The sequence below is a fragment of the Sturnira hondurensis genome, unplaced genomic scaffold, assembly GCF_014824575.4.
Source record: "Sturnira hondurensis isolate 20B ecotype Veracruz unplaced genomic scaffold, ASM1482457v3 Scaffold0013381, whole genome shotgun sequence".
Taxonomy (NCBI): Eukaryota; Metazoa; Chordata; class Mammalia; order Chiroptera; family Phyllostomidae; genus Sturnira; species Sturnira hondurensis.
Window position 1 is genome coordinate 620,479 of NW_028086012.1, and position 15,556 is coordinate 636,034.

Below are 15,556 nucleotides of genomic sequence, written 5' to 3' on the forward strand. Positions count from 1 at the left end.
TGCCTAGAGAGATGCAGGTGCCCAACAGGGTTTTGGGTTTGTGATAGTGACATCATTTTACTTAGATGTTGGGGCAGAGGACAGATTCATCTCATGGTTTGAGGGTATGGAGATAGTGAGTATAACACCTTTTTGAAGAGGCTGGTGCTGAAAATAATATGGGGGATAAGATCAGCAGAACACTTTTTAAAGACAGGAAATAGTTGAACGTTTTTATAGACCGAGCTGAGGGGCAGGTGTAGAGGAAACGCAGAAGGCAGAGTTCGGGGAGTGGGTTGTAAATGGACATAGGTCTGGGGGAGCGGCTGTGGGCCGAGCCGGAGCACCACTCGGGAGACGGGCGAGGAGGGAAGACGTGCTGTAGTGGGTGTATGCGGAGGTAAGGTAGCGAGCATGGAGTTGAAGACCGTTGGTACCAACATCCTGTTTTGTCCCTGAAGCTGGAGACGAGGCTGTCTGCTGTGANTTATAGACCGAGCTGAGGGGCAGGTGCAGAGGAAACTCAGAAGGCAGAGTTCGGGGAGTGGGTTGTAAATGGACATAGGTCTGGGGGAGCGGCTGTGGGCCGAGCCGGAGCACCACTCGGGAGACGGGCGAGGAGGGAAGACGTGCTGTAGTGGGTGTATGCGGAGGTAAGGTAGCGAGCATGGAGTTGAAGACCGTTGGTACCAACATCCTGTTTTGTCCCTGAAGCTGGAGACGAGGCTGTCTGCTGTGAGGCAGTGGGAGTGAGGTGGGCAGCCCAAGGAAGGTGGGAAAGGCTGGGGACAGCAGTGCCAGGAAAGGGTGCTGGCCTTGAGCAATGTTGGGGTCTCAGCCAAGGTTAGCAACATGCAATGAGATTGGTGGTTCCCGGCTCGGGGCAGGGGGGAGGCTACATCAGAGAATCAATCACCTGGAGCTCTCACAAACGGGCCACTACCCCTGCCTCACCCAGAGATTGTGGTGCTCTTGGTCTAGGGGGAGGTCTTGCCACCAGCGGTCCGAAACCTCCCAGTGAACGTGATGTACAGCTGGGGCTCCCTGGATCCGGGGTAGCGTAGTGATCAGGACTTTCTTTGTAAGCTCTGCTCAGCAGTGGGGGCCAGGCAGGGAAAGTGGCTGGTTGGACCCACCCAAGCTGGTGGGAACAGGCTGGACACAAACCATGCAGTGTGGAAGGGTGTGCGCGCAGGGTGGCTGTCGCTGCGTCAGGCCTGAGGGAGAGAGCAGTACCAGGTAGCTGGGTTTCTGGCTTGGACTGGGTTGGCTTAGCTGAGGAATTGTGGAGAGATGGATAACTGGAGGGACATAGTTCATATATTATAGTGGGAAAAACGTGGGCCTTCCCAGACACGGCGCTTCACCTCCCCAAACCTGTTGTGTCTCTTGTAAAGTGCTGGTTCCCATTTTGTAGGCTGTTACTGAGGGTCCAGTAAGACGGCGTGTGTGTAGTTGTTGACACACAGGGAGTACTCAGCGAGTGGTTATTACACATTTACGGTGAGACATGTTGGATTCGAGGTGCCTGTGGAAGGTCTGGGGTAGGTATTCTAGCAAGCATTTGCAGGTAGATATGGTCATGCAGCAGAGGCGTGGGGAGGGGAGATAAAGATTTGCGATTTTTTGGTACATGGAAGTAGGAACTATAAGCATGGGTTAGATAACCACAGAAGATAATGAGAAATGGACCCCAAATCTTCTGTGTAAAGATTCGTTTGTTGAGCCTGGAATTTGTGATGCCCCATTTGGTAGCCTTCTGCAGTTGGCTTCTGGAATGTCTTGTTACGCCAGTGCTTCCCAAACTTGCCTGTCATGCCACTCACAGGAAATGATGCTGTTTACATAGCACTTCGGGAATACATGGACTCACCCTGTAAGCAGCTGGTCCCACCCAGCTGTGCCGTGTGCTGAGGGTCCACATGTTGGGCACCCCTATAAACCCAGTGTGACTCCCTGAATTGGGAAGATCCAGTCTATGAGATGAACATGAAGTCAAGAAGCAGGATTCCTAAAATGGAGGCCAAGCCAGAGAATGGGTCTGCTGCCACCCAGGTGTGAGTTCAAACGTGGTCTGCCTTGGACAGAAACTGACCGTCAGAAAGGAGATTCTGAGCACGGAGTGACATAAACTTGTACCAGCCACCCCGTGGTGTAGTCTTTCTTGTTGCTGTCATAGTAACGATCATTTTGGCTAATGGATAATTCTTGGATGCCATCTAATTATTTACATTTTACAAAGCATTGTGGTTTGGCTTACAAGAAACCCACGCACAAACCCAACAGCACCACAGTCTTAGCCATTAACGGTAGCAGGGATGTAGTCATAACCAAATCTCCATTCTCCTGACCTGTGGTTACCTGTTTGCAATGGGTTGTATTGTGAGCCGGGGCAGCGTAGGGCATTCTAGGCTGTGGAGTCAGGGACATCAGGGTTGGAATCTGGCTCTGCCATCATTAACTGTGTGACCTTGGGCAAGTTACTTAACCCCTCTGAGCCCGGTGCTGCCCTCTGAAATGGAGCCGACGCTGGGAACCCTTTATCACTGGCTTGCTGGGAGAAAATGCATGTAATTCTCAGCGCAGGCCCTGGCTTGAGCAGAAGGTACTTAGCTGGTGCTGTCGTTGCTGACGGCTCCGGCTAATTTCATACGTACTGCTGCATGTCTCTACAGCACCAAGATGGTATTTTTTGTCCAAAACGAGCCTCCCCACCAGATCCTCAAAGGCTACGAGGTGGCAGCGATGCTCAAGAATGAGCTGCGGAAGCAAAAGGCAGACTTTCTGGTATTCAGAGCCCTGGAAATCTACACTGTCAGTGAGTAATTCTGGGGTGTTGGGAACAAGAGGCTACCCAGTGGCCAGCCTCACCTGTCATTCCCCACTGTCCTCCGCCTTCATCCGCGGTCCCCTAGGAACACCGAGATAACCTTTCCTCCACTGCCATGTCCAGGAGAGTCCTGACTTGTAGAGGCTCTTAACCTGGGGTCCGTGGACCCCTGAGATAGGGTTCAGAGGGGCTGTACGTTTGGGGGGAAGTTACATCCTTTTTTAAAAAAATATTTTATTTATTTTTAGAGAAAGGGGAAGGGAGAGAGACAGAGAGGGAGAGAAACATCAATGTGTGGTTGCCTCTCATATGGCCCCCACTGGGGACCTGGCTTGCAACCCAGGCTTGTGCCCTGACTGGGAAACGAACTAGCGACCCTTTGGTTCGCAGCCCACGCTCAATCCACTGAGCTACAGCAGCCAGGGTACATCCTTCTTTTCATTAACTGCTAACTGAACTTGATTATTTCCCTCAGTTATGAAAGTAGGCAACAGACTACAGTATCAGTAATGGAGCCTGTGACTTTGAGGCAGTGGGAGTCACAGATGATTTCATATCACACAACATGATGAAATCATCTTACTCATCATTCCCTCAGTTATCAGTTATTAGGTCCACTTCCAGATCTTGCTGCTCCTTTCTTTCGGTCTTTTCTTTTTTGAATCCTCACTGGAGGACGTGCTTATTGAGTTTAGAGAGAGGGGGAGGGAGGGAGAGAAACATTGATGGTTGCCTCTGGTATGTGCCTCGACTCAGGGACCGAACTCAAAACCTAGAAATGTGCCCTGATCAGGAATTGAACCTGTGACCTTCCAGTTTATGGGATGATGCTCCAACCAACTGAGCCACACTGGCCAGGGTGCTGCTTCTTGTTTTAATAAAAGCACACATATTATTTTTTAAAAATTGTATTCTTAGATATTAAAAACATGTTCAATGTAATTCCTTTGTAATACTACACATTTTATTTTGGCAATAAATTATTCAGAGAAGGGCGTCTATTGGACATGAAATGGTAACAACTGCTCGCATACAAAAAAAATCAGGTGAAAACAGGCTGGAACCGTGTTCCAGCAGCTTTTCTCACTGCTCGTTTTACCCAACCACGATGGCAATCATGGGCAACGCGCCCCAGCTGTGGAAGCTCCTAGGCGGGTATTCGGGACACTTCACCCCAGGCCGCTGAACAGGGTGCTTTCCTGCCTGCACAGGCCCTGGGGGCTGGCTCTCCTCTGGCTCTGACTACGGTTGTCTTGTCTCTTTGCTGCTGCGGTCAGCATGCCAGCTGAACTGTTCAGACCACGGCCACTGTGATTCGTTCACCAAACGCTGCATCTGTGACCCTTTCTGGATGGAGAATTTCATCGAGGTGCAGCTGAGGGACGGAGACAGCAATTGTGGTGAGCGTTGTTTGGCACCGAGCCAGCTGACTTGGCGCTGGATGTGGTTCTGAGTGGGTGGGTGTTGGTGTTTCCGAGGCAGATGAGCAAGCGAGAAGAACTCTGTGTATTTTCTGTTTGCAGAGGATTTTTACTTCTTTCCTCCACACTTGCCCAAGGTTAGAGGAAAGCTCTGAAGCAACTGTGTAAGAACCAAACTTAAATCACACCAACTGCAAACTGCAGCCTAAACCAGACCAGCCGCAAGGCCTGCGGTCTTTCTGGAGTGCCTACACGTCACAGCCTCATGGGGGCCTTCTGCTCCCGTTCCCCGCCAAACCCTGCTCCCTCTGTTAAAGTTGTGAAAACTCCTTACTCAGCCCCACTGCCCCAAAGTCTCAGAGAAGGGACTGGAACAATTCAAAAGGGTTAAAGCTACAGTTGCCTTAGACTCTGAGATCTCACCTTCCCTGGGGAACCCCAGGGTCATTCTGATCTACTAGAGAATGGCCCCACCCTGGCCAGACCTCCCTCTAGCCTCTGTCTCCACAGCCCCAACTTTTCATTTTTCTTGGCAGAATGGAGCGTGTTATATGTTATCATTGCTTGCTTCGTCATTGTTGTTGCCTTGGGAACCCTGTCCTGGACTCTGGTCTGTTGTTGTAAAAGGTAAGATGGATTCTCCTTGGAAATTCATTCGGACTTCCAGTCATGTAGTCATTCACCAGAGAGATGCCGGCCCATTCCACAGGGGAGGCGCCGAGTCCTGGGTCCCTCCCTTCCTGTCACTGCTGCGGTGCTGTGGCCCAGGCGTGGCATGCGCAGAGCAGCTTTCCTCGCCCTGGACACTGCTGAGGGCAGGAACACGCTCCTGCAGCCAGTGGCCGTCAGCACGGTGATCTGCCGTGTGGCACGTGTGGCCAGGGTGGGAGTGGGTGGGCCTGGGTGTGGACCTCGACCACATCTCAAGGGCGTGGCCCTTCAGCCTCTGTGCCTCAGCCCCACGGCCTTCACACCGAGTTCTTCATCTCTTCCTGCCTGCCTTCCTGCCTGGACGGGGTTCATGGGTGTGCATGCTTTCACGTAGCTGTAGTCTTAGGTTAGTCATGGTTAAGTGTTACGGGTTTTTTCACTTGGTCTTCCTGTCTAGTCTTATAACATTTCATGGTGGCACTTGCTGTATGTTTTTCATTATTAGTAAGAATTATTTCTGTATTTGCTGTGTGCCACCATGATAACACTTTATAGATACTATGCTTTAATATGAACGACACCCTTTTCTCATCTTACAGATAGGAAAATGGCACCCTCATCCACGGACACAGTCTGTAAGTGGCACAGCTGAGAGTCACCCTGCTGTCACCACACATAAAACTTGAGAAAATTCAAAGAATTTTTAAAAATTTTCACCAGCCTAAGACAACCTCCATTCACAGCTTTTTTGGTTTAATGCTTGCTTCTCTAGCCACACCCCACCCCTCAAGCACAGGATTTTCAGTCCCTTTACATTTTTAACCAATCTGTCCTTCAGTGCCACTTTGGACTGGTGAGTCCAGCCTGAGACATTCGTATTTCCCTTGCCGCTTTTCCCAGAGTTGGTAAGGCTTGTTTGAAGAACAGACTGCAGTGGCCACCTCCTGCGGTGGGCCGGCTGACTCTGACACAACCCCTTTCCTGAGCAGGGGTGGGGGCCATTGTGTTTTTCAGGCGAAAAGGAAAGCCCAAGAGAAAAAGCAAGTACAAGATCCTGGACGCCACGGATCAGGAAAGCCTGGAACTGAAGCCGACCCCCCGAGCAGGTGGTGGCCCTGGGAGCAGGGGCTGGGGCGCCTAGATCCGTGCACGCGCCCTGTGAAGAGCCACCGGCACTGGTTCCCTCCTAAGTGCATCGTTAGCCGCTGTTTGTGCTGGAGGAGCCTTCTGCCTGCTGCCTGAGGAGGGCCCAGGGCGGACGGGGCCCAGCCCTAGTGCCCGGCCCACTGCTCGGCAGTCCTGCCCTGTGGCGGATGGGCTAGGCCTGTTACATTCCCCTCAGGATTCTGTCCTGGAGTTTAGCTTTTCAAGCTGCCCCCTGCAGTCAGGCTCAGGGACTGTGATCTCTCCTTTTGGGCGACAAGGTGAGGCGGCGATGAGATCAGAACCAGTGGCTGCCAGCTGACCTTTCGCCTTCCCTCCAGTATTTACAGGCAGGCCCACCGGCTCTCGCTGACGGAGAGCAGGCGGAGGGCAGGTGCCCTGCTGGCTCCCGGGAGGGGCCTGGGCCAGTCAGGACGGGAGAGGGCCTCCCTTCCTCGGCTGGGCTGTCGCTGGCTCCGTCCGGATGCCGCAGGGCAGGCGTCCTCTGTTTGGGGGAACTGGATGCTTTGTAGAGCTCTTTCTAATCTTTCTGAAGGTGTAACTATTTCTACTCAAAGTAATTATTCATCATTAGGAGAGGCTGTAGGGAAAATACAAAGAGTTGGAAGACAGGCTTCCTCCTCAGAATTTGTCACGTGAGGGAGGAGACTTACCAGAAGGTGAATTGTCCTAGGCCGCCTGGGCGCCACAGCCGCGCAGCTCGGTCAGAGCGCGCTGTGGGTGGGCCCGCCTGATGGGGCTGTGAGCCAGGGAAGTGCGGCCGGGGCATCCCACCCGCGGATGCTGGGGACGGATGGAGGCCTGGAGGTAAGAGCGTGCACCAGCTGCCCTCCTTACAGCAGCCACAGTCGTCCTGGGCTTTTCCTCCCCTGCATCCCTTCGGTGGCTCACTTCTGGTCTGGCGGGCATGGCCGTGCTGTTACAGCAGTTGGCTTCTCTGAGCTCTTCCTTCTGCTCTCTTCTCCTGGCTCGGGTCTCTGTCCAGAAAGCTGCCTCAACCCTCCCTTAACCTGCTACTTGAAGTCGTGCTCATCTCTTTCCCCATCAGTTCGGCACGTCTCTATTTAATTAGTGATGCATTTGTCTCCTTATTGGTCAGTGAAATCCTTGAGGGCAGGGAATCTGTGAAAATGGATTGACACAGAAACTTGTACACACACACAAATGTGACCACGAAGGTCTTTCTAAAGAATGAACGGGAAACCCAAGTCCCGAGGGATGAGGAGTTCGACGTGTGGAGGCTGGGAAACAGCACTTCAGGGCCAAGTCGGTGAAGGCCCAGCTGCTGGAAAGAGCAGAGCATCTGAGGAAGGAGAAAGGCATTTGAGGAGAGGCGAGTGGCAGGAGGCTGGCCAGGGAGTGGGGAACTTGCTGTGGGTTCCTTCTCAGAGCAGTGGGGAGCCACCGATAGTTTTTAAGGGACAAATGATGCGATATGATTTACATTCTAAAGAGAACTGTGGCTGCTACGTTCAGGACCTGAAGAGGGCAGGAGTAGGTGAGAGTCAGTAGAATGTCCTTGTGGTAGAGGTGATGGCACAGAGAGGGGCAGGCAGCTTCCAGATCGGGTTTGGGGGAACATGTGACAAGGTTCACGGTGTGTTGGCTGAGGGGTGAGAGAGAGGAAGTAGAAGATGGTCCCCAAGCCACTTGTTGGAGCACCTGTGAGTTGGGTGACGTTGCTCCTGAGATGAGAAAGCGTGACAGAAACAGAGATCAAGCATTTGGTTTGGAACAATAATGAATGAGGACGAGGAAACGAGGCTGGAAGATCAGCGAGGACCAAGTTGTGGGAAGAGCTGCACATCAGCCTAAGGAGTTTAGCATTTATTTTGATGGTGATGAGAAGTGACATACTGAAAGTTCCGGCTTCGGAAATTTAGTGCAATGACGTTTTCTATCGATTGAAGAGATTATAGGTGGAGGCCAGCAAGATTGCTGCGATGGTCCAAGGAGGAGGTAATGACGGCTCGAACAGCTCAGTGTTCTGGGTCGTGGCTGACTTCCAACCTGAGACAGAACGACAGCACTGTTGACAGAATTAGGACATCCAGTGCAGTGATGGTTTGGGTAAGACGAGATGGAGTAAACTGAATTGAGCAGAGCAGTTAGGACTAGAAGTGTCACTGGGCAAATCTATACCCGGGTGAGAGTCAGAATCCTTTCTGGGGAGAATGTTGAGGGGTGAGAGAAGAGCCCAGGGCTGAGGAGCCTAAGACTGGTCCTCAAGGAGGGGGAGGGGCATCACTAGTGTGTGGCAATGTTTGCTGCTGCAGGGCCAGAACTGACCACACACTGGTTCGATTTCTGGTCATCTGCAGAGCCCGAGCAGTGGTGGATGATGGCGGAAATGGAAGTGCAGGTTCCATTTCAAAAGCGGGAAGGTGACTCTAAGCTGACGGTTGAGGGGCAGGGCAGAATTAAAAACATAGGGAAGAGCAAGGTGCCTCAGTTGTGCTACTAAGGAAGATGACATTATTAGAAAAACAGTCTCACCATTAGAAAAATAAGTACGCTGTGCTGGTTTCACAGTAGTAGGGTCACTTTCATACTGATCTTTCTTATTGGGCCATCCTATTATCTGGAAACTGTAGGGTACATTTGGGCACAGCCTAGAGGCTGCTAGGTGGACCGTGGTGGCCACCCGCCTCAGGAGACTGGTTCACATTCAGCAACTGTCGTTTGTGGTTTGTTTTGCTACTCTATTGATTTTTTAAAAAAACATTCTGTTGAAGTATATTAGGTTGAACTGTGTGAAATTACTATCTGACCAATAAAAGTGGCAGTTTTTTGCGGTTCAACCTAGTATGTACAGAAAATTGTAAACACAGCTCAGTGGACTTTCACAAGTGAACAGACCCATGTAGTCAGCATCCCAGAAGTGCCTTTGTATTTCTTTCCAGCCACTCCCCACCCACCATTTCTGGTATCTTAAGTGGTTTATACAAATAGAATCAACGTGTTTGGCTTCTTTCAGTCAATATTACATTTATGACATTTATCCATGTTAGGTTTAGCAATAATTCATTCATTCTCACTGCTGTATAATTTCCACTGTGACTATTTTAATTCGTCAGGGATATTGTTAATAGGCAATTACTTTCTTTCCATTTTTGGCTGTCATAAGGAGTGCTGCTGTGAATGTCCCTCTTCCCTGTCCTTTAGTGGACACATGCATGGGTATCTGTTAAGTGTAGACTGAGGAATGGAATCGCTTTGTGGTAGATGTGTCTCTTCAGCTCCCATTCAAGGTAGCAGTCTCTCAGCTTGCACTGTTTAGTGGGCGAAGTCCACTTGGTTCTTCAAGCAGAGCAGGAACCTGCAGTGGAGGGCCCTGGGTAGTGCTGCGTACTGTGGGGCCAGGAGCATTTGTTTCCCTCCCAGACTCCTGTCTTCTGCAGCTATGACTCAGAAGGGCAGCTTCGAGTGGGGACTGGGAGGGAAAGCCCCCCGAAGTCACAGAGAAGCAGGGGTAGTTCCCCTGTAGGAGCCAAGCAGGGGTTTTTGAGGACCTTGAGCCTTCCCTGGGCCTGGTTCTTCTGCTGGCCACAGCCCCCACTTGAGACGGCATCCTGAGACTCAGTGGGAGGTGTGGCTCTCTGCAGCCACATCCCAGAGTGGTACCCCTGACATGGGTGTGCTTCCTGGGTGACAGATGCCATCAGGAGTCTGGCTGCCCCCAGCATTCACAGCCTTCAGTCACGTCTGGCCAGGAGGGGCACAATGGCTGAGAATCATCTCAGGGCATTTGTTTTCTGGGGCTCTGGGTGGGACCATGGGAGGGAGAACGATTGTCAGATGATGAGGGTTCAAACACACTTCACCTGACTACTGGTTACCTTATAAAGAAAGGAGGTAGCTTCTTTCTCCTGGGGGTGGGTGGTGCCAGAGTACTGCCGAGCCTGGTTCTCGCTGTTGGCAATCCCCATTTCTAGTCCTGCTCTCTCAGCCTGCCTTTTGCTTTCTCTGGAATAGTACTGGTGCCAGCCAGGAGGCAGCCATCTTGCTGTGGGATGGGATCTGCCCTAAAGCCATCACCAGACCACACTGTGCAGTGTGGCCTGTGCAGCCACGGGCATAATACTAAAGGTAACCTCCAGGTCTTGCAGAATCTCAGACATCTTGTCTAGTCTCAGGTGCTTCTTATGGGTCCTTGTTTGTGTGGTCCGGTAAGTTGATGGCTTGGGACTGTCCCTGAGAACCACTACTCCAGTTGGGCTTTTCCCGCAGGAGACCTCCTGAGCCCTGTGCCTGCTGTCCCACCTCTGGTCCCTGCTCAGTGGAGCCGACGCAGACATCTCCAGAGTGAAAGTCATGTCCTCTATCAGTGTCAGGCACTCTGGCGAGCACGTTACATCCATTCTCAGCCAGAGCATGGTGAAAGCTCATTCTTTAGAGCTTCTGTTGACTAATTTCCTGCCTTTTGAGAACTCCACTCTAGTCATATAGGGAGATTAAACAGCACATTTAAGAGAGGAAAAAAGTATCATTGGGTGGCATCAACCAAAGCTACTGGAGATAAACAATCACCATTGGAACTGTTTGTTCATGGCCAGTTTACCCTCTGACTCCCCTTATGGGGCTGTCCCAGCAAGCAGGCACCTGAAGACTCAGGAAGCCGCATTCCCATCTGCCTCCCCCAGCCAGGAGGGGAGGCCACCTCCCTGTCCCTCTTCAGGCTGGGAGGAGAGTGCAGGGTGTGGCTCCTGATGCTGGGGTCCCATCTCTCCCTCACAGGCATCAAACAGAAAGGCCCAGTGCTGAGCAGCAGCCTGATGCACTCCGAGTCAGAGCTGGACAGCGATGATGCCATCTTCACTTGGCCAGACAGAGAGAAGGGCAAGCTCCTGCATGGTCACAATGGATCCGTGCCTAATGGACAGACCCCACTTAAGGCCAGGAGCCCACGAGAGGAGATCTTATAGCCAGCCACCTGGTCTGTCTCCTCAGGGGAGGGTTGGCAGTGTCGGGGTACAGAGCGTTGCCAGGCTGGTTCTCACACTTCCCATCTCAGTGGGGAGCTGTTCTCCCAGCATCCGCTGGTCACTCCCTGCAACATCTCCAGCTGGAGCTGCGAGCACCTGCATCCAGAGACATTCTCCAGGAACCCCTGAACAAAGCTGTGAATGAAGAGGTCTCCTCTATCTACCCATCTGGTAGCCACCCCCCTCCAAAATATCCTCACCTCAGGGCCTCCTTTTTTGCAAACCCCTCCCTGCCCCGAGGGTGGACACAGCCAGCTCCGATGGCATTGTTGCTGCTCCCAGGGCACCTTCACAGCCAGGCCTGGCTGTGCCCCATACACCTGGGTACAGAACCAAGCACCACCAGTGTCATGACTCCCAAGAGCCTGCTCCACATTCTTTGTTCTCTTCTTTGGGATGGAGAGGACCCTCTTGCTAGGGCCAGAGAAGTGACACCCCTTCTCACTATGGATGGCAGGCCCAAGATTAGGGGAGAACTGGCTGTTGTGTCAGAGCAGCTGGGCTGGACATAGGCTGCCCCCTTCTCTGTTCCTGAACAGTGCTGGCTGCTTCAGGGCTCAGGCCACCAGTCCCCCTGCCCAGAGTAGACAGCCACAGCTAGACTGGAATGTTATGGCATGAGAGCGCATGTGTGCGACTGTCCCACCATGTTCTCCTCTTTGTCTGTCTTGTCTCTTGCGTGTGTGTGCGTGCACTGGAGTGTGTGTGCGTGCATCAGCTCCCTGTAGAGCTCTCGGCTGCTCATGAGGCGACCTTGAACTGGAAAGACATTCAGCTCCTTGGAACAGACTTCCTGATTCCCTCCGGCCGTTTCCTCAGCTGTGTCTGGTTGTTGAGGAATGGAATTTGGGGGGAGAGACTTTTTAAAAAGAAACTTACAGTTTATACTACTACACTACTGCCTGTTGTGAGATGATTAAACATGCTATTTAATTGTACCTGTGCCTGAATGTGCTGCCTCGTGCTCCATCACTGACCTGTGCCATGGGTGCAGCTACGTGTGTCCCTGTGAGGTAACAGCCTCCAGCAGGGAAGTCCTGGGAGCAGCCTTAGTGCTGTGGCTGGTGGTGGAGGATGGTGTCACTCCAGGCCCTGATGCCAGCTGCTCTGGCTTTCTGGGAGGGGTTTTCTGTCCTTTCTTCCACACCTATAGCTCCCCCTTGCTCCAGGGCCTAATGCCCAGGCTGTGGGCTCTTGGTAGAAGGGACACCAAACAGAGGGCATCCTCACATTTCTGGAACTCCATTAGGTACAGTGTGCACAGAGGAAACTTACGAGGAAGCAAAATTCAAAACCCCTATGGCTGAAGGCTGCAGCCCTGGCCTTCCTGCTTGGGGGAGACTGATCCTTGTTCTCCCAGCTTCCCTGTGGTCCACCTAGTAAGTGGAAGGAGCTGAAGAGATGGTCACACACACACACTGAAAGTTACTGTCTGAAAACGGGTATGGAAAAAAGGTGGGTGAAACTGGGCTATCAGCCCCCAGAAAAGAGAGTTTCAGGAGCATGGATCAGGCCCCTATACATTCTTTGGTTAAGCCCAGGCCACTGTTACCACCCCTTCCACTTACCTAACCCCCCAGTTTATGCTTGGCAGTGGTGGTGGCTACCCAGTTTCCAAGATTTCCAGCACTGGGGCTATGGCTGCCATTCCTGTGCTCCCCCACCCCCAAAGGAAGAACTTTCTTGAGTTGTTCAGGTTTGACTTTGAAAGGTATTTATCAGGCTTTTTGGGTCACAAGGCAAAAAAAAAAAAAAAAGTAAAGTTACTTCATGGGAAGGACAGGTCTTGGCCAGCTTGTCATCCAGTTCTCAGTGTCCATTCAAACTACACTTCAGACTCCCCTCCCTCCTCACATGTAAGGTAACCGACATGCTTCTGTGCACCAACACCTGCGGTTCCCATGAGGGCTACTTAGAAGAATCACCTGGGCAACTTTTAAACTGCACTGATACCCGGAACCCACACCCAGGAGGTTTTGATTTTTGAACGTTTGACTGATCTCTTGTTAATTCTTCAGATAATTTGTGCAGTCACACCATGCCCTCGATGAGGGGGGAATAACCCTCAGCAGCTCAGCTCCAAGACTCGCAGGCCATTTGGGTTTGGCAGATGAAGAGGGGTAAGTACCCAGACACCCAGTACCTTTTAACCACCTCAGGGAGAGGCCCTTGGAGCTGCGTGTAGCAGAGATCAACTGTTCACCAAACCAGGGTCCTATTCAGGACACACAGCTCATCCACATCTCCAGACCCCTGCACAATATGGGCCGAAGAGAGGTGTTCCATCTTCAGCCCTGGCCCATTACATTTTCTCTGTGACTCCTGCTCCCCTTCTCTCTGTTGGCCAGAGCAGAGGAGCACTCGGGGGACACTGAGGCCATGATGGAGACACAAGACAGAACCTCACTCTGAACCACAATCTAGAAGGAACTGTCCTATCAGAATGGCTGCTGGATTGTTATGAGAGAAATAAACTATTGTACTAGCCAGCACATAAAAAAAATCCTTAGGTTAAGATTATAGGCCCAGGCTCTCTTATGTCATAGGTCTCCCTGGGCTCAAATTCATTGCCAGGGTTGACAGTGATGCTTCAGCTCTGGCCCCCAAACTGCCACTTTGGATGTCTACTGCCCTAGGCAGCACAGCGGTACCAACAGCCATGGCAGGCAGCGGGGTAGAGCTGTGAAATCATAAACTTGCCTCCGTTGCCCCACACACCCCAGCACAGCCTGGCAGAGGCAGTGGAGACGCCCCCCAAGAGAGCAGGGACAGCAGCGATTAGTGAAGAGGTGGTAGCTCTGGTAGCTCACTGAACCCACTTCTCCACCATCCGCCATGTCCCCCCCCACAGTGGGGGTGCTCCTTAACAGAGGTGAGCAGGTCAATGTCACTGTCCTTAACCAAAGCAACACCACTATTGTGATCCCAGAGGCACAAATACTGCAGGTAAGAAAAACAAACGCTAGTGCTAATAATACCATCTACTGCAAAATAAAAGTACCTATCAATCTGCTGAACTGATGAAAAAGCAAAACAATATCTAAACAAGAAAAGAAAACCTCAAATAGAGAAATAACCCATCAAATACCATGACCAACCAAGGTAACTTGGGAGTACAGAAAGAAAATGCAAAGTCTCCAGAAACCAAACTCAAAGTCAAGGAAGACAGGAAGATGGTGATTTAAATGTCAGAATTTAAGATAGCAGCTGTGAAGAAAGTCAACAACAAGAAAGCTGAGAGAGGCAGTTCAATGAGCTAATGAAGAAAAGGAGTACTTTTACTAAGAGACTGAAACTATACAAAGAAACTCTGGAGCTGAAGAGAAGTCAATGAGTGAGATGAGGAATACACTAGAGAGCACTGGGAACAAAAGATCAGATGGAAAAAGAAACAAGAGCTCAGAGACGGCAATCTAGGAATGACCCAGGAAGGAGAACTACGAATTTAAAATGGAAGAACTCTATGAAAACGATCTGGCCCTGGCTGGTGTAGCTCAGTGGATTGAGCACGGGCCTGCGAACCACACGATCGAGGTTCGATTCCCAGTCAGGGCACATGCCTGGGTTGCAGGCCAGTTCCCTGCAGGCCAACTCCCAGCAGGGGATGCACAAAAGGCAACCATACATTGATGTTTCTCTCCCTCTCTCCTTCCCCTCTAAAGATAAATAAATAAATAAAATCTTTAAAAAACAAAAAAAGAGGAAATGGAGAAAAAAAACCATAGAAAAAAACACCAAACTAAAATAGCAGAAACAATTACAAGGGGGAATAAATATGGAGATACAAAAGCAAACAGAAAAGAAAAAAAATGTCTGCAGTTTAAGTTTCATCTATCACTCTAACTGTAAATGGACTAAAGTCACCAATGAAAAAGCACAGAATAGTGGGATATATTAAAAAACAAATCCCAACAATGTGTTACTTGTGGGAGACAGATCTAAAGATAAACACAGGCTCAAAGTGAAGGGACAGAAGATAATACTTCAAGCAAATGGAATCCAGAGAAAAATGGGTGTAGCAGTACTTATTTCAGACAAAATACATTTCAAGATAAAAAGGTAACCAGAGACAAAGATGGCCATTTGATAGTGATAAATGGACAACTCATCAACAAGACAATAACCCATAAGTACACATGCATGATGAGAGCACCAAAATACATAATTTACTCACAGATCTAAAAGGAAAAACTGATAAAAATACAATTTAGCAGGTGACCTGAACACAATGGACTGCAATGGATAGATCACCCTGACATAAGGTCAGTAAGGAAATATCAGCTTTAAATGACACATAAGACCAAATAGACTTAATTGATAGTCTAGAACTTTCCCTCCCAAAGTGACAGAATACACATTCTCAAGTGCACAAGGAAAATTCTCAAGGATAAACCTTATGTTGGGCTATAAAGCAAGTCTCAATATATTTATTTTTAAAATATTTTATTTCTTTTCAGACAGAGGAGAAGGTATGGAGAAAGTGAGGGAAAGAAACATTAATCGGTTGCCTCTGACACACTCTCAAC

The 15,556-nt window shown here is 50.5% G+C and overlaps 1 protein-coding gene across 5 annotated transcripts in view; it reads left to right on the forward strand.

Annotated features, from left to right (window-relative positions):
- The window catches only part of KIAA0319L (KIAA0319 like), a 98,036-nt gene extending 86,068 nt beyond the window's left edge, over positions 1 to 11,968 (forward strand). For all 5 annotated transcript variants that reach the window (XM_037061450.1, XM_037061451.1, XM_037061453.1 and 2 more), the window contains exons 17-21: positions 2,655 to 2,797; positions 4,087 to 4,209; positions 4,767 to 4,857; positions 5,896 to 5,987; positions 10,783 to 11,968. In XM_037061450.1, coding sequence (XP_036917345.1) covers positions 2,655 to 2,797; positions 4,087 to 4,209; positions 4,767 to 4,857; positions 5,896 to 5,987; positions 10,783 to 10,970 — 637 coding nt within the window. In that variant the 3' untranslated portion in view covers positions 10,971 to 11,968. The remainder of the gene's footprint in view (positions 1 to 2,654; positions 2,798 to 4,086; positions 4,210 to 4,766; positions 4,858 to 5,895; positions 5,988 to 10,782) is intronic.
- Positions 11,969 to 15,556: the final 3,588 nt, after the last annotated feature.